Source organism: Macaca mulatta, chromosome 3 (assembly GCF_049350105.2).
Source record: "Macaca mulatta isolate MMU2019108-1 chromosome 3, T2T-MMU8v2.0, whole genome shotgun sequence".
Classification (NCBI taxonomy): domain Eukaryota; kingdom Metazoa; phylum Chordata; class Mammalia; order Primates; family Cercopithecidae; genus Macaca; species Macaca mulatta.
In genome coordinates, this window is record NC_133408.1 from 167,836,627 (window position 1) to 167,857,898 (window position 21,272).

Here is a 21,272-nt window from a genome sequence, read left to right on the forward strand (position 1 = left end):
GTTCTGCAAAAGGTAATATCAAGATGGCAGAGAAGGAAACCTCAGGAAATGGTCTTCCTGCCTAAACAATTGCACGGCAGAATCTGCCTGATGTGACTATTTTGAAACTCTGGAGTCTGTTGAAGGCTTCTTACTTCCAGTGGTTGTCTACAGGTGTCTGTACCCATATTTAAATGTGTATGTGGGTCGTAGTAAGAATAAAAAGTTTGAAAAATGCCCATCTACAGTATCTTCTATCTGTAGATGTAGCTTGGCTCAGCAAATTTCTGATACTCAGACATTCAGATATCATAAAGCCTGTCCTGCTGTCCTGGCCCTGACTTTGTACCTTAGTCTGGGAATAGACTCTGCCTCTGCCTGATGGGAATGGATGTGAATGGATGTTTACTTATTTCCACTTGAAAAAGGGCACAGAAGCACCCTACTTCAGCTTCCTACGCTTGTGCGCTGGAGCTCAACTGCTGGGAAGTGGACTAGCAACATAACAAACGCCCTTCTTTGCCTTTGTGTCTACATAGAGTGGTTGGGATTTGGTTTCCACAGGCCCAAAGGACTATCTCATGAAAAATGTTTTGAATATATTTCTGCTTGATTTGTTTAATTCCCTGGTCCACTGAGCCATCATGTTTTCTCAATTTAATCACTTGGTGGTCTCCGGGATTCAGGTGAGCTACTGCAATCTCTGTAGCCTGACCAACCTGGTGAGATTTCAGAATACCAAGAGAGTGACAGAGGAGTAGAGTGATACTCAATAAGTGAAGCTCAGAAATCTTTTGTGCCCTCATAGTGAAAATTCAACCCCTTAGTTCCTGCTGCCCAGTGTGGTACCCTAGCTACATCCCAGTTCTAGTCCCCAGTTCATAGCAGCCCCACCCAGCAGCGCCCCAGTCCTGTCCTGCCCAAATGGCTGCTAAGAGTCAGAAACAAACTGAACACTTGTTTTAGCATTATGCCTGTTTCTGCAACAATGCTTTTTCTCTGGTTATGTGGCAAGATTGTTCAATGGAATTGTTTATTTTTCTCTCTGATGATTTTGTTCTTGCTTAGTTTGCAGATATAAAAATAAAAGTGTTTTGGCTATTGATGTAAAAAACATGGGCCATCTTTCATTCCATTTTTCTCTAGCCTCATCTCTCCCTGCAGGGTTAATCTCAGGCTCCTTGGCTCATGAGTTTATTGCTATCTTTTACAAAAATACATTCCACCCCTCCCTTGCAGGCCGGCACTGAAGTGCCAGGAATGAGGCACCCTGGTGATCTTCCTAGCCATGTGACACTTGGGTGGGGTCTTCATCTATCCTATCTTTTCAAGGGTGGCAGAATGGTCCTTGCTGTCACCTCAAGCTGCTCTCCTGTGGCAGTCTTTCTCCTGGCCTAGCATTTTATTTGATATGGGGTATTCCATTTGTGAGGCCTTGGGGCTCAGAGAGAAAGCTCCATTCTTCATCTTCGGAAAGCCCAATATATAGCCTATTCCCTTCCTTCTGAGCTTTGTCATCTTGAATCAATGCCCTGGCCAGAAACATGAGCAGCACCTAGCTTTATTCATACATAGAGATGTACCTTCTGTCGTAGCAGCAGTGGGACCTTGTCTCCCCCAAGCAGGTGTTTGCCATCACCGAGACACCCTGCTTCTGCTGCCCCTATGCCAGATCTCTTGTACATTCCCTTGAGGCTGTTTGTAAATAAAAGGTAGCACCTCTTAGTTCTGCCTTACTGCAGCAGGAGAGATCACCAGTGATTCAGAGACACACATACTCCATGCATCCTCCCCCAGATCTTCATCATTTTCGTTTCCTGTGTCTCTAGCCCAGTTCCACTTTTTGTGAAATTATGTCTGTAATTATATAGCGTCATTATAGCTACAGTGCGAATTTTTCTGAAATATTTGTAAGTCTAGGTATCAAAGTGTAGCATATTTCATGGTCTGTCACAGATGACCACTGTTAGTGGTAAATATACTTGCAAAACTAACGGGTTGACTCAAAGAAAGAAAAGGCAGTCTCACTTGGTTAGTGAGCACTTTGTACAGAATCCTGGGGTTAGATACAAAAAAAGTTTGAAGGATAGGATTCTGTCTTCAGGAACAGGTTGGTTATGGGGGTCAAAGAGGATTTTGAGGTTTTGAGCACGGGAATTGCTAAGAGTGATAATGACGATACAGATAATATTAATAATAGGATAAATTGAACCTCTCCATGTGGCAGGCATCGTTCTAAATAATCTCTCCTAGTTCACACTGCAACCTTAAGTGGATATATTATAATATCTGTTTTACAAGTAGGGAAACTGAGACTTTCTGAGTAATTTGGCTAAGGTCGCACAGCTAATAAGTGATACAGTTGGGATGTGAAGCTGGGTTTCTTTGGCTCTGGGCACCTAATATTTCATCAGTATTCTAAGGTGTTTTGCTTTTCTTTCTGTCTCTCATTCTGAATGAAAAGCCGATGATACTATTGTCCAAAATACACCCAGAGTTGAGAGGGGAGGCTTATTTGAAAAGTGACACCGAATTAACACTTTTGAATTTGGTGTAAAAGTCAGACAGCAAGGAGAAAATGTCCAGGAGTCAGTGAGAATGGCACTTAGGAGGCAGAATGGCTGGGATATCAGTAGGTGAGGGAGCCATTTCTGTACGAGATGGCTCAAGCTGCGAGACTGTGGGACCATCAGTTGGAACAGTGCAGGATGAGGAGTTCTTGCTTATCTTACTTGGAAGGCTCCTTGCCCCATGTGCTCTTGATAATTCCCGGATGCCATGGCTGAGAGCCCCTATCCATTGGTTCTGCTGTGATAGTGTTGGTTTTTTCCACCTGGAGAGAACTAAACCCCTCCTCCACTTCTCCCATTACCTCTGTCTTCATCTCAGATAGAATGGATGGAAGTTAGATTTAACGCCTGCTTCATTGGAGGTGTCAGGGGACCGTCCTTATTGGACAGCAAGCCTAGTGGGCACCTTTTCATCACAGATTCTCCTTTTCTCCTGACGCAGGCATTGAATGCCCCAGAGGAGCCCGAAACCTCCCAGGCTTGGTGCAGGAAGGAGAGCCGTTCAGCGAGGAAGCTACACTTTTCACCAAGGAACTGGTGCTGCAGCGAGAGGTAGGACACCTTCCTGTTGCTTCTTCTGTGAGGAGGGGTGACAAAATAAGGCTCCCTTGGTCTGCCATGTCAGAGATCAGTCTGTTGCTTTTTCCACTGCTCAGCCTTGCACATCCATAATCCATTCTTGTGTCTGCCCACATCTTATTTCCCTGAGCCCTGCTTCATTGGCCAGCCACCCTCAAATTGCTCCCCTCCACTGGTGGCCTGGGATGTGTGGTGAACACCAGGCCAGCCCAGCCAGGCTCCTGATGCAGAGAGCTTACATCTTTGCATTCTTCCTCCTTGGTGAATTAGCCTGAGCTGCCTGCCTCCAGCTGGATTTAGAAGCTTGACTAACCCTGTCAGGGGCCAATTTTCTTTGAACATTTATTTGTATCTTTGAGTAATTGCATTTTCTGTAGCAGGTTTTCTGACTTAATTTAATTGTATTTCTGTTTCTGCCTGTTGGGCTGGCTCTTGCACGCAGGAGTTAGGATCTCAGCTGCTGTGGTGCCCTTCTACCTGCTAATTTTGCTCAAGCCTTTGTCAACAGATCCATCTTCTTTCCAGGAGGATACCAGCCATTTGTCCTGCTAGGTGGGCACAAGAAAGGAGCAGTGGGGAGGTGTGCTTGGCTCAGCCTTAGGATTTTTAGATCTGCCATTGTCCCCATTTCTTTTACAATCATCTATAGGGTCCCTCCAGCTTTCATAATACTCACAGAGGTACAAGGTTCTAGGGTCCTAGAGGCTGTCTCTCTAATGAGTCTTTGTAGATCTTTGAGAGCAGATGCGTGGACTTCTTTAGGATGCTTAGTGATAAAAATACCTGTTTATAAGCTTCAGCTTCTCAAGCTGATTTGAATTGCTAAGAAATACATGATGCGTGAGAGAACAAGAGACCACGCCAGTCCGAGATGCTTATGTTGGACTATCCTGGCCTTGAGAGAAGTGTTGGTTGCCACCTCTTGGATATTTCTTTAGTGCTTGCCTTCTTATTTTGTAGAAGAAAGTGGAGTGGCCAAACAAATCCTGAATTCTCAGTTCCATTTCCCAAACATCAGCTACAACATCTGCTTTGTTGGCTGTCCGTACAATGATTGGGGGATTGGGGGGCTTAATTGTGTCATCAGATTCACAGTGCCCTCCATTTCATTTTTTGTGAAGATGTTTTTGTTAAGATGCTTATGAAGATGCTTGCCAAGTAAAAATCCTTATATTGACATGGAAGGTGCTTCCCCCTCTCCTGTTTTGTAATTACACAATGCTGCCTGAATTTTTATCAATTAAAAATAACCCCGTGCAAGAGAAGTATTTCAAAAATCCAAACACTCCAGTTGTCTATAAGTGCCTGTTGCAATTTTTGAAGTGGCCCAGGGATTAAGTGGATGGGGCAGATATTGTAGAATTTCCCTCTAATTTTGGATAATGAACTGCAAAGTAACTACGTTGGTAAAAGCAGCTGAGTCTGTTCAAATTCATAACTTAAAGACATTGCCAAGGATGCAGCAACAGATTTTTGTTTGTCTGTTGTGCTTCGGATGGAGGAAGGAAATTCCTTCATTGGATTGCCAAAGGCATTGGTTGGTGGCATTCTCATCATTTGCTAAGTCAAACTTCTCACCATCATTTGTCTTCCTACATCATTGTCTCCTAAAGTTTCTTTCCCTTTCTTTTTCAACTGTCTTTTTCCCAGCCACCTTTCTTCTTGATCATGTTTCTGGCCCACTGATGAGATCCAGAAGTACAAGGGGGTCAAAGAGAATACTGATCACTAAAAAGAGTGAGTGGCCCAAAGCTCTTTTACGCTCCCATGGTTATTGCGACCTCACCTTTGTCTTATATTTGCTAATACTTGACTGTTAAAAAAAATTTTTTTTCTCCAGTTTTCTTTGGGGAAACTCTTTGGTGCTCTTGGCATGTAATTGAGTTTGCAGATCCAGAGTTGATCTTTCTTGATTATAGTGGCCCAATCTTTCATATCCCTAGGTTGAGGGTCTCAATAAGAACCTTTCTGCATTTTCTTAACTACTTATATGATTACTTGGGCTGGCCATTTTGAAAGTTCTTTACACTGAGAAAATGTGAGTATTCCCTAAACTATGAATAATTCAAAAATCTGACTAAAAGATCCGGTCATAGCCTACTGTTCTGAACATTTCCTTTATATCATGTATGAAAACTGTTTTCTGAACAGTGTAGGAATGGAGAGGTTTGTGTTTTGTTACAGGCTTATTCATTTACTTTTACCTATGTAGTACCTCCATTTTTATTTCATAAGTTGTCCTGGGGAATGCTTCTCTTTGTCCTACTCCCCCCACCCCACAAAGATCTAGCAGAAGAGGAATGTCCCAGGACATTGGTACTCCTAGATGCAGAGGTCCTTCCCGCCACACTCAGTGGAAGTCCTGAGCAATGCATGGATGCCTGAGTGTGGGCCCGTGACCTCCCACCTCATGCAGCTCTTACCTTCCAGGCAGCCTCTATCTTGCCCACAGGGCATGACAGTGCAGGAACTCTCCTGGAGCTGAGCCACTGCTAGGATGGCTGCAGTTAAACTGGTTTTTTGCACCTTTTACCTGTTCCCTTGATCATGAGTTTTAGCTCTGATAACCAGGCATTTTGAAGATGTGATTGTCCTTGGCCCTGCCCCATCCCTTCCCTTTAAAGTTTTAAATTTTTTTTGTATCTTTTCTTTGGCCAGAATTTCTCTGTCCCCTGCATGCTTTCCTCGGTTATCATAAATCTGCATTATCCTAGGAAAGATGAAGCCCACAAATTTTAGGATTTCAAAGTACTTCCTGGGCCCCTTTGTGTGATCCGACAAAGGCCAGGTCATCAAGTTGGACTTCCCTATGTGAAACCATAAACTGACCTGAGAAAGATACAGAGGGGAGAGGAGCTGTGTAATGGTAACTGCCCCAGGCCAGCCTTCTGCCAGGCAGAGAACAGGAAGCTGGCATGCAGAGTGTCTGGCACTGGTAAAATTACACCATGTTTATAAGTGCATCATCCTGGCTTTAGGTGGGCCGTGCAGGAATTCCTGCCTGAATTATAGTCTTTCCATCTCGTATCTTCATGTGGAGCCCTCAAGCTTTAGACAAGTCTTTTATCTCTGTTTTCAGGTGGCTCCCATTATCTTGAGACCTCATAATGCTGCTTTCCTTAAATTTGTTTTACAGTGATGCACAGAGTCAGCACAGAGCTACTCACATTTCTGGCCACCACTCAGCTCCATTATCTTGACTTCTCTCCTGCCCCCTTACATTGCATTTCTTCTTTTACACCACCATTTTACATGTTGCTCCTCCTTAGCCATTGGTTCCTATTGGCTTTTGTTCTGTTACCTGAGTTGGAAATCTGGGAGGACAATTCCAACTCAGTGGTCTGGGCATTCTGGTGCTGCCAGCCCCAGGGCAGGAAGAACAATAAATGAGACACTGTGCCATTACCTGCTTCTCTGACCTTGAAGCACAAAGCAGCCAGGGAACTCTCAAATGACGATCACTTTTACTCAAAAAAAAAAAAAAACAACGGTAAATTCAGTCTTTCTTTCTAGCCTGACTCCGCTGGTATTTAGGACGGGTGGGCAAATCTGTGCCACTGCCAGTTTTTACAATAAAGTTTCACTGAAACACAGCCATGCTAATTCTGTTTTTTTGTTGTTGTTGTTTTGTTTGTTTGTTTGAGATGGAGTCTCGCTCTGTTGCCCAGGCTGGAGTGCAGGGGCGCGATCTGAGCTCACTGCAACCTCCACCTTCTGGGTTCAAGCAATTCTCCTGCCTCAACCTCCCAAGTAACTAGGATTACAGGAATGCGCCACCATGCTCGGCTAGTTTTGTTTTTTTTTTTTTTTTTTTTTTTTGTATTTTTAGTAGTGATGGGGTTTCACCATATTGGCCAGTCTGGTCTCGAACTCCTGACTTTGTGATCCGCCCACCTCAGCCTCCCAAAGTTCTGGGATTGCAGGCATGAGCCAACCACGCCTGGCCTGACCATGCTAATTCTTTCATATATTGTCTATAGCTGCTTTCACACTATAACAGCCGAGTTGTGTAGTTATGACAGAGGCTATATAGCTTGCAAAGCCTAAAATATTTACTATCTGTTCCTTTACCAAAAAGTTTGCTGACTACTGCTGTATATGGTATGCTGAATTGGGTTTAAATGGCTTGTAATAGCCCTGAAAATTTAAGTTGGCTCTCCTCTCCCCTGCCATTGAGGCCGGACTGCATGAGATTATTGTATCTGTTGGCTGTAGCTGTGACTATGAGCTGAGTGCCATGTCCCGTTGGGTAGCATGTACTTGGTGACCCATGCCCCACATACAGCTGACTCTTTAAGGCAGTTCCCTGCCACACAGTCAAGGACAGGAAGCTATAGTGTGACTTCCCAGATGGGGAGTTGTGCCTGTTACTAGCATCCCCCAGAAGTAGTGATGAGAGATAGCATTAGCTAATGGGTAAATAACTGGCTTAAAAGTGTAAACCCCTAGGTTTTCATACTCCAGTTTTTATATGGTCCTGCATATGTGATTCTTTTCTGCCTTGCCATTCCTAAAACACTGATTTAGCAATCCCAAGCCATCCTTTCCTTTTTGCAGCCCTTGTTCTGGATAAAACAGTGATTTCAGATCTCTTCTCACTTTCTTCCAGAAGGCAGCTAGCCAGCACATATTCACTGACCAGTTGCTGCCTGCACAGCAGTGTTTTCACTGCTGTGTTGGAGAAACCTGAACTCTTGAGAGAAAGGGCCATAAGGTATTATTTAAAGAGATCAGTGTCATGGTTTAACTCACTTCACAGTTCCAGGCTGTAGGAGGTACAGTTTCTGAGGACAGGGGCAATGTATGTGGGTTTGGTGATCATTTCTAAGGCCTTTTTCGATGACCCCTTTGTCTTCTCTGAGACATAAGAATTGCTCTTTGCTGCTGCCTGAAAAATGATGTCCTCATGCTGGACAGCCCCAGCTGAAAACTCAGGCTGCTGCCTTGACCTATTTCCCTTCTCCCTGCTGGCATTAAAAGGGAGGATGTCCCCCAGGGAGCTCATTCTGCAGGCTGCAGTGACCAGGGCAGAGTCCTGGGTTTCCTCTCTCTCCCTTACTCCCTGCTTTAAAAAGAAAAAAAAAAAAGATACAGAAAAACATTATAAGCCACTGTTGCCATTGGGGAAAAAAATGTATTTATGTTTCAGGGGAATGTGGCCTCAGCCTTGAATATTGGTGTGTATTTATGAAGGGGTGTGTGTCTGGGAAATAAAACTTAGAATACAAGAAAAAGTGATTTCATTTATTTCATTGTAGCTCCAAGTGTGCTGTATCGTGTCTGAAATAGATAAACTGCTCTAAGCAGTTTCTAGTTTATCTCAATCTCTGTCCTTCCTGTGCCCTCCGTCCTTTCCCTACATCACCCCACAAGCACTGTGGTATGTGCTCTGTTAGTCCTTCCCATTCCATCTCTCTGCGCAGGCTCCTTCCCTATCGAGGAGACCCACAAGAGAGGGAACACTAGCAAAGTTATATCTCTGGATCAAAGGGATGAGGACAGTTCAAGCCACAGGGAATTCCAAGAAAGTAAAGGACACCTGGTGAGGGTGAATCCAGTGCAGCCTACTCTCCTGACTCTCCCTGATTGCCATGTCCCTTGGGAACCCTCACTGAGCCACTAATAATTACCTGCTAGAAAAGCAAGCAGGCTGTCTGGCAATGTCATTTATTTTCACAAAGTCCCCTTATTCTAGATGATCTCAGCCACTGCCCAGGAAAAAGGGGACATGTTATGGTCAGCTTTCTAAGTAGCTCTCTCATCCCACAAGCTTTTAAAGGCTGTTTGGGGGCTAAGACCTTTCTCACCGCCCCACACATGCTTGACAGTTCATCACCCACCAGTGGTCTTTAATTTCAAGCAGTTTATTCTTAGTTAAGGGCTATTTTCTTTGAAGAAGGCTCAGGTAAGAAAAACTCCTGTCTTAATAGTGATCAAACCTTAATTTTATATAGCATTTTCTCATTTTAAAAGTGTTTTCATGCATAATAGTTCATTTTAATCTCACAGCAAACCTATAAGAAAAATATTAACCCTGTTTTACAGTTCAAGAAACCAAAATGCACAGTAACTTGCCTCTGTTCACAGAGCTAATGGTAAGACGTATACTAAAACTCAAATATCTGCATTCCAAATCAAATGCTTTTTCTCTTCAAATCTTACCAGTTTTGCTTTTAGAAGGCAATAATTATTTTAGCCATATTTTACCATTTTTCAACCATAGAATACCTGGAACTAGTTAAAGGAATAGTAGAGGACTTCCCTGAAAGTCCCACATTGACTAAGAGTCAGTCTTCTATACGGCATGGATTCTGATCCTGGATGCTTCCAAGACTGCAGAGGAATTTGAAGGATTGGCTATGCCCATGCCTCCCCTAAATATTTACTCTGCTCTTGCCACAGCTCCTGTGTCTATTGATTGTCTGATTCCTGCTTCATCTGCTGTTTGATTTTTGTGGGCCTTACTTTTCCCATTTGCTCATGTATGTCTATATTCCTGTATCTAATCTTTCTTAAAAGACAGATCTGACTGTGTAGGTGCATTTGTTTAAAAATATATATATATATATAACTTCCCATTGCCTCTGGGATAAAGTCTCATCTCAGTTTACATATATTCTTGATAACCTCTCCAACTTTATGTCTCACCACCCCCACTCACTTCATAATTTGTGCCTTATCAGAATAGACCTGTTACACTGGCAGTTCGCTATACATACCATAACATTTTGTCTCTCCCATCTCTCAGGTAGACTTACACTCTCGGCCCAGCACATCAGTCATCCCCCTTGCTTGCTTTCACACCTGTTCACGCCTGTTCTGGAAGGTGCATCACCTTTTCTTGGAAGCCTTCCCTTGCTCTCCCAGGCTAGATGAGACATCCTTCCATCAGTTCCCACAGCACCCTGTGCATACATCTGTTGTGTACTTACCAATAGTATACAAGGGACCTATGACCCAAGTCTCTCCCCACTAGCTTGTAAGCTCCTCACAGACAGGAACCATGTTTTGTCTTCGTACTCCAGTGCCTAGTATATAAGAGATACTCAACAAATAAATATTTGTCAAATCAACTAATTGATTCCCTGTGACCTAATTCTAGAGAATGGGAAGAAGGCCTGTTATTTTGTTGTCCTTTATGGTTCTTTAGGAAAGCTCTCCAAGCTCGGCATTTGTCAGGGTGGGAGGAAAACTGTTGAAGTATTGAGGCTGGACACATGGCTGCTAATTCATCAACTTCTTATTGAAAAAGTCCATAGCCAAAACCTGACTGTGCACTTACTATAGGACCCTCACCTGCCTGGGTCTCCCTGTCTGTCCAGCCAGTATAGTTAAAGGTAATGAGATAATGATGAGTGTTTTGAAAAATGTTTAGTGTTCAAATAGAAACCATTCATGTCCCTTCACTCTCCAAACATAGTCTGCAAATCTGTCCCTCTCTGGTATGTTTCTGTTTTGTGGATTAGACTGCTAAATGAGCGAGGAGTTAATTTGGAATTTCAGGTCAACAAATTCCTGTTTGGAGATGGGCTATAAGCTCTTCCTGAATACCAGGTTGTTATCTGTCTATTACAGCCCCTTCACTTCTGGGCTCCTGGCCCTTTGCGAAGTACTTCCAAAAGCCCTAGAGGGCAGGCCCTCAAATCCCGTTCCAGCCCCTAAATGAAAGTGGCATCACAAGGAGAAGAGTTGAGGTAGAAATGTATCATGGGGGATGCTGCCCCATTGCCTTTCTTCCCCTGACTGCTGGGCTTCCCCTATCAGCTTTTAACGTCTGGAAGGAGCCGAGTCTCCAGTCACTGGTGGCCTTCCCCAAGCAAGCTCAGCAGCATGTGCTGATAGGTGCCAATGCTGTGCTGGCTCCAGTGGGATTCCTCTCTGCAAAGCTGCTGGCTCAGCTCGGCTGTTTCCCTATTCCTCTCCTTAGAACTTTCATAGCCAGTCAAGCATAGAATTGCATCCATTCTTCTGAAATAGGTACTGTGCCTAATTTTTCATTGGCTTGGCCAAGATCCTGTATTACCTGTAATTATGTCATACGGGCTGACTGGTGTAGGTTTGATAGGCCTCACTGCTCTCCAGAGGCTAGTGTTCCTATCCCAGGATGGCTGTTGAGATTAGGAGTGGAATGAGGAATAGTTTAGGACCACACGAGATTTGGCCTCCTTGGAACATGTAGGAAGGCCTCAAGGATGTGATTCTAGCCCAGGGAAGAAAATCCTTTTCAGCAGACGCTTCCCTTCCCCTCCCCTAGGGAATGGGTCCCTACTATAGTAAACTCTTCCTTAAGAGAGTTTTGTTTTCTCGTCAGATCAATTTGTTTTTCTTAATGTTATTCCTATTAAAAAAAAAAAAAAGAAGAAGAAGAAATACAGTCTTTAGACCTGACAGTTTCACTTTTCCTCTCCATCTTTAGGTCTGACCCAGCTCAGCCCAGAGTAAAGACATAAAAGCCTCACGTGTGATTTCCTCTTGCGTTTTTTCTGCTAGAAGGGTCCATAGTACTTACTTTATGCCTCATCTCAATTGAGGCTGGATGATGAGGATAGTGGGCAGTGATTGCCATTGGAGAATGCACATACTGGATCACATAAGGTCATGAAAGTCCTTGAAACAGAGCCTAGCTAAGCAGAACCCTTGCCACTCATGGTATTCCAATACCCATGTGACATGAAATGGTATTCTTAATGAGCCATTCCTATGGAAGATAGCTATTGCCAGGTACATTCAGTCTCCTGGTCTCCCTCTCTTATAGCTATGTAGGGCCTATGACCTAGAACAAATGGAAAAATGTTATCAGGAGGAAGAGACTGCTGGACTCCCCCAAGAGGTAGGGTTTGTGCTAGAAGAGCTGGGTGCCATTTATTTCATTTAGATATATCAGATGCTCCTAGTAACAATTCCTGGTTTCTCTTACCTCTTTAATCATCCTCAATAGTCACTGCTTCTTGAGCTTTGGTGAGTGTTCTCTAAAAAAGAAAAAGATGGAAGCTAACATTTTTAATAACAAAGGGCTGAAGAAAGGCAGCTCGGAATTTTTATTTTTCAGGTGAAATACGTTATTGTGAAGTCTATTAACTTCCTTCCGGAAGCCTAATTTGGCAGTATCTACAGACAAGCAGATAATTTCTTGACAAACTAAAGATGACCTCACACAGACCTGCCCACTACTTGTTTTCAGAAGACCTTCTGAACCCAGAGCATTGGCCAACACCCATGCAGACTTGAGTTTGAGTGTGAGCTTGCTTTGCTTTGCCTTTTTTTTTTTTTTTTTTTTTTTTGAGACAGGGTCTCACTCGGTTGCCCAGGCTGGAATGCAGTGGCACAATCATGGCTCACTGCAGCCTCAACCTCCCAGGCTCAGGTGACCCTCCCACCTCAGCCTCTCAAGTAGGTAGGACTACAGGCACGTGTCCCCATGCCCAGCTAATGTTTTGTGTTTTCTGTAGATAGAGGGTTTCGCCATGTTGCCTAGGCTGGTCTCAGACTCCTGGGCTCAAGAGATCTGCCTGTCTCAGCCTCCCAAAGTGCTGGGATTACAGGCATGAGTCATTGCACCTGGTAAGTGAACTTTAATGTGGCATGTTTGGAGTGTCTTTAGGCTTCAGGCCTCCCTGTTCTGTTTGTCCTAAACATTGCAAGCTATGCCCATTGTCTGAATATCCCCTGTGGAATTACATAATTCATCTCATATCTTTTTAGAACACAGCTCTTAATATATAATAGCAAGGCTACCTGAGCCACTAGCAAAGCACAAGCAGACTGTAGACTGCATTTGTTCTCCAGGTAATAGTAACATTGTGGTGTTTCACATGTGACTCCCCCAAGGACACAGGGGTGACTGTTCTGGTGAATGAGCTGACCTTCACCCTGCCCTGTTCTTGCCATTAGCATGCCCACTCCCTGTGTCTGTTGCCAAGGACTTGAAGAGTACCTCCGTATTCCAAACCTGGCTTTATTGATGAACTTCCCACTTGCTACTCCACCCGTGACGGTTTCTGGTCAGCTACACTTAAATGGATTTTGAAAATGAAAGTGACCAATGGTGTGTTATGAAATGCTGTGGTGCATGAAATAAGATTATGAGCAAGCTTGAGAATTAACAACAGAGATACCCTAACCTGGTCAAAACAACATGTTTCACATAGTGAGAAAGACTCTTCTTCAGGACATTTAAGGGCGTCTTTTCCTTCTTAACATAAACTCTGTTAGCATGTGAAAAGTCAAACCTAGGTTCTCATTCCATCTTCACCATTTGCTGTCTGGCCATGGACACATTCCTTAACCTCTCTAAACTGAGGGCAATCTCAGTACCTATTAGAATTTAATATGAAGGCTATCCCTAGCATTGTACAATACAGCCATCCTGCTAAACCTAATTGCCTCACCTATGTAAGGAGGGTACCTTCTCACTAGGGTTATTGTGAAAATTAAGTGTACATGTAAACTGTTCCTCACGACCCAAGATATTAAACACTCAGTGAATGGTAGCTTGCAGCATCATTTTTTTTATTAATAGAAATTCTCTCAGCCGGGTGCAGTGGCTCATGCCTGTAATCCCAGCACTTTGGGAGGCCGAGGTGGGCGGATCACCTGAGATTGGGAGTTCAAGACCAACCTGACCAACATGGAGAAACCCCGTCTCTACTAAAAATACAGAATTAGCTGGGTGTGGTGGCGCATGCCTGTAATCCCAGCTACTTGGGAGGCTGAGGCAGGAGAATCGCTTGAACCCGGGAGACAGAGGTTGTAGTGAGCCAAGATCACGCCACTGCACTCCAGTCTGGGCAACAAGAGCGAAACTCCATCTCAAAAAGAAAGAAAAAAAAAAAAAGAAATTCTCTCAGGGCTTAACTGAACTTTAGGATTTGAACTTCAGTATGCACAAAACCTATGCACAGCCTAGTAGAGTTCTAGGCTGGATCTAGGTATGTGTGTTGTGAGCAGCATTCAGATTAGAATCAACAAAGAACAATCCTCCCAGTGCTCTTCACTCCCCCAGCCCGTCTAAGCCAGTGATGGCACATACGCATATGCTACCCCTATTCGGGTCGTCCACCCATGGCAGATATTGCCAGTCAGTCACCGCGCTGCTTTGGCTCAGGGCTCAGATCCTTCTCAAAACGGGGATCCTTGCTACTACTACCAGTTGAGAGGATTTGGTACTTAATGGAAACCTATTTTCCATCCTTGGTCTAAGTTTGCAAAGGAGTATTTAAGTACCCTCAGGGCATCAGCCATTCTTTTATTCTGTGAAGTAAAATAACATAAGGTCTCTTTGTCTCTGATTCCTTATGGTCCCACACATTAGGCAGTATTACGTTCAGTAGAAAACCAAAGGTCTGGAGGTAATGCCAGCAAGTCCTAACCTATGCAAGATGCCTTTTCTAGACTTGGCTATGGACTGATAAAGTGATCACCAAGGGAGGGGTGACACCAGGACTGCACACATACCTCATGGATGTCTAAGGAATAATGGTTTGAGCATCTTTGCCATGTTCTCCACTTGCCATGCGGGTATTTGGAAACTAATCTGCCAACAGTGAGGGCTCTCTGCTTTTTCTCTGTTGATGCAGGTCTTCTCTCACATTGTCACTGCAACTTGAAAATGAGGGATACGGGTATGAACTCTCTAGATCCTGGCCATCACAGGCTTCCTTATCCTCTGACAGAATAGCATTGCTCCTTTGTGTCTCCATACTTTCCTGCCATGACCACGACAATCCAGGATTGCCACAGATTTGTTCTTGACCTGCATTAAGTTGAAGAGTTGGAAGATAGATAGCACAGTGCCAGCAGAAGCGCTAAAGAAAGATCTAGGTGGTAACACAAGCTGGGCACAGTGGCTCACGCCTGTAATTCCAACACTTTGGAGGCCGAGGCAGGGGGATCATTTGAGGCCAGGATTTCAAGACCAGCCTGGCCAACATGGCGAAACCATGTCTCTAATGAAAATACAAAAGTTAGCCTGGTGTGATGGCACACCCCTGTAGTCCCAGCTACTCAGGAGGCTGAGGCCGAGAATCGCTTGAACCCAGGTGGCGGAGGTTGCAGTGAGCTGAGATCGTGCCATTGCACTCCAGCCTGGGCGACAGAGCCAAGACTCTCTAAAAAAATAATAATAATAAATGAAAAATGAAAAAGATTTAGGTGTTAAAGAAGACTGAAAAGGATAGGAAAAGTACTCCAAGAAGAAGCATTTGGAAGGGTCACTGTAGCAAGAACAGGTACCTCTTGAACCGGGAATGAAAGAACAAACTGGAAACTGCTTCACTGTGCTGTCTTCCTTTTCAGCTTAACATAATGCCTTCCTCTTCTCCCCTTTCCCTTCTCTTGATGCTGTCGAATTCTTTTTAATGGTTAGCAGAAAAGGATTTGGCATTGGGTGTACAGCTAGAGGTGGAAGGTCATGCAAATAAGACCAACAGGTCCCTCCATTCCCCACCAGCAGCCTGCTTGTGCCATTTCACTTCACGCATCTCTATAGTGCTTGCAGTGCTGGGGTGGCGTTACCTCTCCAGTTAAATAAATCTCAAACCACTGACCCAGGGTTTTCATAGCAGTGCTGCAGATATATATGAGGAAATGTAACAAACAATCCATTAGCACTGATTGGATATGGATTTTTGGCCTGGCCACCTGCCACTTGGTAATTTTAGAATAGGGTCAGTTTCGGAATTGGAAGATTCCTTGTAGGAGGGGACTGGTGTTTGCTAAATAGTTGTATCTTACCGTCATGCCCTTTCAGCCAAGCTCCCTACCTCTGGAGTGAGGGGCCTGCCTGGCATAGAGGGCTAGAGCTCCTTCTTCATCAGCTTCCAGGGCTGCAGACGTGGCCATTTCCAAACACCCAGGGTGCACTTAACCACTTCCTCCTCCTAATCTCAGCATTTCCACTCTAAACACATCAGCAGCTTTTTAACTTACCTTTTTTTTTTTTTTTTTTTTGCCCTATGTTTTGGCCCTTGAGGTATTTGTGGGAGGAAGATGGGTAGACTGGCTGACTGTGATATCAACTGATTTCAGAATGATACAGTCACACCCTGAGTCAGTTTCTGAAGAAAAGCAAGGGTGCCGGGAGCATTGTGAAGGGCTGTCATTGTTTTCACACGTCAGTGACTGCCTGCCTTGGTTTCCCCAGCTGCAAAGTGAGGGAACAAAGCCCTCTTTTGCCTTGAGAATGATAAAAGGTGAATACTCAGGTGTGGTGGGGAGGTTTCTAAAGAGACCCAGACCCCAGATGATGCACTGAGAGTGCTGTGTGACCTGAAGAGGGACCTGTGATCAGAATGTTTTTTTTCTGTCACCAGCAACTGAATAATTACGCCCAGTTGGTGGAATAGGAGAACTGTTGGTCTGGGACCCTGAGATCTGACCATGATGTTCATAAATGGACTAAACTTTGGCCAATATTTCCCTTTCTCCATGCCATGAAATCTTTTCCATTGCCTTTTTCTGAACATGAGTAGAATACTGACTTTGGCTTCTGATCAGCAGCATATCCTAAAGAGCATCTGTCCCAGAGGACTTAGGGGTTCCCTCAGTCTTTGCTGCTCTGGTTGCACTATTCCTGAGCTGAAGAAGAAAATCAGACATCAGATGTTCATCTTTGTGTTATGGGTTATTATCCCCAGCCATCATAACCTGTGTCTTCTTGCCTGTGTGGTCGGTGTCCCTTTCACCCTAGGTTTACAGCCAGACCTCTAACATTTTGACCCAGGCCTCTGATATTCATGCCATGTCTTTTGCCCAGAGTGTTTCAAAGGACAGGCCTGCGCCCTAGATGCCATGATCTTTGTTATTTTCAAGTACGAAGCAAGATAGTTTTGCCTTATTTACTGTCTGTCTGTATTTTCTTGGCATGTCAGCCAGGGAGTGAGGTTAGTAAGGTATAGCTAGAGATTGCCCTTGAAGCTTTTGATTCTTGCTTTCCTATCCAGAATTACAGTCAGTTGTTGAGATAGCCTATCCCAGCACCACTAATGTATGACAACTTCAAAAATTCATGAGGCCTTGGGATTCACAGCACTTCTCAATAATACAGCCTCATATCAAGAGAAGTCATATGACTCCACCTGCCCTGTAGCCCTGCTGGAGCACTGCCAGCAAGTGAGGTGCAGAGGGGCCCCTGAGACTGCCCTCCGTGGCCAGCCCTTCAGCCCTTCCAGGTGTGAGAAAGGGCTCTTCATGCCACACTCACATGTGCACCCATGCATGCCTAACACCCAGTGACTGGAAGACTGCCTCCAGGGAAATACAGCAGCCTTACACCACCCAGACAGTCTTTCATCTGTCCTTCCTCTTTCATTCTTTCACCCGCCCCCTTGTGTTTCTGTAATTTGTACAGTATCGTTGAAAGGTGTTGAAGAGATCAATAGCAATTCACCTTTTCCCTTATTGATTCAAGTGATGGCAAGAAAAAATGGCAGGCAGCACCAATTCATTTGTCATGAGCTATCCATTTCCTACCAAGCCACCGGTGACCTCTCCCAATGCCTGTTATGTTGCTGATTTACAGTTGGGATTACTTCTTTTTCCAAGCTGCTTTGATAGGAATGAGAGAACCACTGTGTTTGACTCCTGTAATCAAAGCTGGGTGAAGAAGGAGACTGCAGGTACTGAACAGGAAAATTGCTGTGGAGCCTGGTCTCCAACTCCAAGGCTTTCTTTATTTGAGGAGCTCCCCACCTGTGCTGGGCTCTCTAGCAGAGGCAATACGACATCAGCTGATGGAGTTGCAGTCTCCCCCAGCACTTCCCAAGTCCCCACCCCTAGCCCCTGACCTTTTTCTAAAGGACACAGCCTTCCTTTATTATCTTTTTCCACAGAATGTAAATTGAGTGTGGTGAGTGAAAAGTCCATGATGCCTGTGAATTGGCTCTGCTTTTGCCAAAGGTGCAAAGGTGTGTCATTCCCTTCATAAGCCTTCAGGTAGTAACTTCAGCTCACCCTGGGGGAATGTGAAGTGCCCAGGGTCCGGCCTTAGCAGGGCTGTGGGTGAAGGAAGGGTTCTTGTTCTTAGAGAGTTCTGTATCCACCAGTGATGTAGAGTGGAGACAGTTCTTCTCAGCTTTTTTCTGCCCTAGAGAAAACAATCATGGGAAGAGGGTGTGTGTGTGTGTGTGTGTGTGTGTGTGTGTGTGTGTGTGTGTGTGTGTGTGTTCTGATCAGCCTCACTGGGAACAGTCTCTTGACTCTCACTTGGGGAAAGGTAATGCGGGATCCTCCCCCCACCTCCCAAATAGGACATTTAGCTGCCACACACTTACATGCACATTTTAAAACCTGTGCATTGCGAATGGCAAATATGTATTAGTTCACTGACCTGGTGGGAGGACCAGGGTTCTTTGAATCCCAGGACTCTTAAGAGGGAAGTTGGCACTGACTACAAAGCCAAAGCTTGGTTAACCCAGCTACTGCTTCTCCTTTATGTACCATATGTTGAAGGTTGTTGGTTCTTATACAGAAGCAACTATTGTCCCCCACACCCAATGTGGTCACCAGGCCCTCTCAACTCCCATCAGTGCTGAAGTTTGCTGCTATGGCATAAAGTGAGCCAATTCCCAGAAACTCCTGCCTATGTAGAGTTTTGGCAGAGAGGCAGCATTTGGAGGGCTACCTGGAAGAGAACCCTGCTCAGCCACTTACCTGAGTGAGTTAATGGTGAGCAGTGGGAGTGGCAGTTCCCAGGGCTGGTTGTTGCCAGCATGGAGGTCGCAGTCTTTGTGTCAGCCCGAGCACACAGCCAGCCTTCTCCAGAGGAGCACTGCCATCTCAGTCTTGTTTCCTGAGCGCCGAGTGGGTTGAGGTCACTATTTTGGATGCCCCTCTCCCAGTAGGGAGATTTCACTAGAAACCCAGTGTTGCTGTGTCAGGTAGCTCTGCGGTCTGCGGATGCCAGGCCTGGAGAAGGCAGCCAGCTCTCTGTGAAGCTGGTTAATTACATGTGAAGCTGCCAGCAGGACAATTGTTTTTTTCCCATGGATCATTAATAAACCATTCTGGCCTGGCAATTCCATCATCTTCCTCAGCTTTGTCAGACAGATCTTCCTCCTTTTTAGTATAAAGCTTTAAAAATGGCTGGGAGTGGCGAGAGGGAGGGAAAAGAAAAATCTACTTCCATTTAATGCACATGTTTTTCCCTAAGCTGAAAAGTGGCTCCCTGCTTTCAGATCATCTTGGCAGCCAGAATACAAAGGGTTCAAGGCTTGCCATGGGTGGGAAGTGGCTCGGCTCCTAATATTTGCAGCAAACTACAGACAAGGCCTGATATGGAGACGAGGCAACTAGTGCAGCAGATGGCAAATAGTCCTGCTCCACTGGGGCTCCAGATATGCACCATCTTCTTCCTTCAGCCAAGGCAGCCTCATTCCTGCTATGCCTGAGTACAGAAAGCATTTCTGGTTTTTTAGAAACTCCTTTTTTAGGCAAAGATGGAAGAAGGCAAAGCAAATATAATATGGGAAACTCAATCTAGTTATAGACATTTCTTTGTCAAACAAACTAAAATAGAGCTTTTCCTTTGTTGGTTAGAAAAATTTAGGAATGGAAATCTACATTTCTCCAAAGAGCATTGAGTGCAAAGATAAAAACCAAATTATAAATAGAAGTGAGTATGACCCATTCAGTTTCCAAGGACTTGAGCATACAGCCTTCATAATACTGAATTATAGCCTTTCATAGATAGAAGGGATCTAGAGGTTATATAGTCCAATCAAACATTTCACAGTAATTGAGAAAACTGAGGCATAAAGAAGTTCATCACTTGATGTGCACTTTCACATGGTAAATTCATGGTGGAGCTAGTGTCTCCACATTCCTACTGTATTGCTCTTACCTTTATCCCCACAGTGCCTCACAGACAACAACAGCCTCATCATCCACCTGAAGTACAAGTAATAATTTGAGAATATGACAGTGGCATATAAAAGGGAGTAGGTGATGTGATGGAGGCAGACAGAAAAGGTGAGCGGGTGCATTCTCTTTAAATTGTATTATTTCAGTGAGAAAAGGATGGGAGCCTAAGTCAGAGAAGTCATCCAGGGCCTTGGCCTTCTGTAAGGAAACTCCTCCTAGACAGGGTTGCAGAGATAACCGCACACAGATTGAGAACTCGTGCCAGAGGAAGAGGAGTACAGGTGTCTGACAGACCTGGAATTTTCCATCGCTTTCCCTGATATGTCATTGTAGAAAAGCTGCTGTCTATTCATGCCAAATCCAAGCTTCAGATAAGCCCAGAGGAAACCAAGGAGTGCTAAACTCTCATAAGTTGGGGGCTTTTTCTTTCCTTTTTTTTTTTTTTTTTTTTTTTTTTTTTTGGAGGGGGGTTGCATTGTTTTGATTTTTGAATTGAGAGAGTTGTGGGGAGATCAAATGCCCATCCGGGATTGCCCTCAAACTCCCTAGGTGGGACTCCAGCTCAAGCACTCTGTTCTGGTCAACTTGAGGCAGGGCACAGGGTGGGCCCATGAGTGCCATCCCTTTCCTCCGGTATTCCATGCCCGTGGACCCACTCCCTCTGCTCTCCCACGAGGCTGATGCAGGAGCCATGCCATGCTGTCAGGGTCTGGGGGTCTCTCCCACCCTGTAGCAGTGGCTGGTTACCTTCTTGTTAGCAGTGATGTCTGTTTGTCTTTTAAGGGGTTGTCCAAGTGGGAGAGGAATAAGTGACATTTTCCAGCAATTTAATTTTATACACTCTGGTTTTTTTCCCCTTTTCCAAAGCACAGCTAAATGGAGCTAAACATACACATGAGGGCTATATTTAGTTCTGATGGTGTGGTAGAGTAGAGAAGGCACAAACATAGAAGTTTATCTGCTACCTAGTAAACATGGGGGGTGTCAGGACTGGAGAATTCAATAGTAATAATAAGCATTTTTATGGTGCAATGACAGCTTTGATACAGGGCATAATTTTCTCGGGATTGCTATTAATTGTGCTTCTGCCTATGAGCGGCCCCCTGGTGAGGGGCTTGGAACACCACACAAGTTAAGCTGTATTAAACATCAATTAAAACAGCATAAAATAGAAACTGAATAAAATACGCAAAGGTCAGAGTGGCTGTGAACATGCAGACAAGGCACTGGGGAAAGAAGGGTTAGGGCCTGGTGCACTGGCAGATTCATGCTCCCAGCTGCTGTTAG

The 21,272-nt window shown here is 44.6% G+C and overlaps 1 protein-coding gene across 5 annotated transcripts in view; it reads left to right on the top strand.

Annotated features, from left to right (window-relative positions):
• The window catches only part of SND1 (staphylococcal nuclease and tudor domain containing 1), a 439,060-nt gene that overhangs the window by 332,240 nt on the left and 85,548 nt on the right, over nt 1-21,272 (top strand). For all 5 annotated transcript variants that reach the window (XR_013415510.1, XM_077997257.1, XM_077997256.1 and 2 more), the window contains exon 16: nt 2,992-3,101. Coding sequence is in view for 4 of the 5 variants with exons in the window: in XM_077997257.1 (XP_077853383.1) it covers nt 2,992-3,101 (110 nt within the window). In the remaining variant the exon portion in view is untranslated. The remainder of the gene's footprint in view (nt 1-2,991; nt 3,102-21,272) is intronic.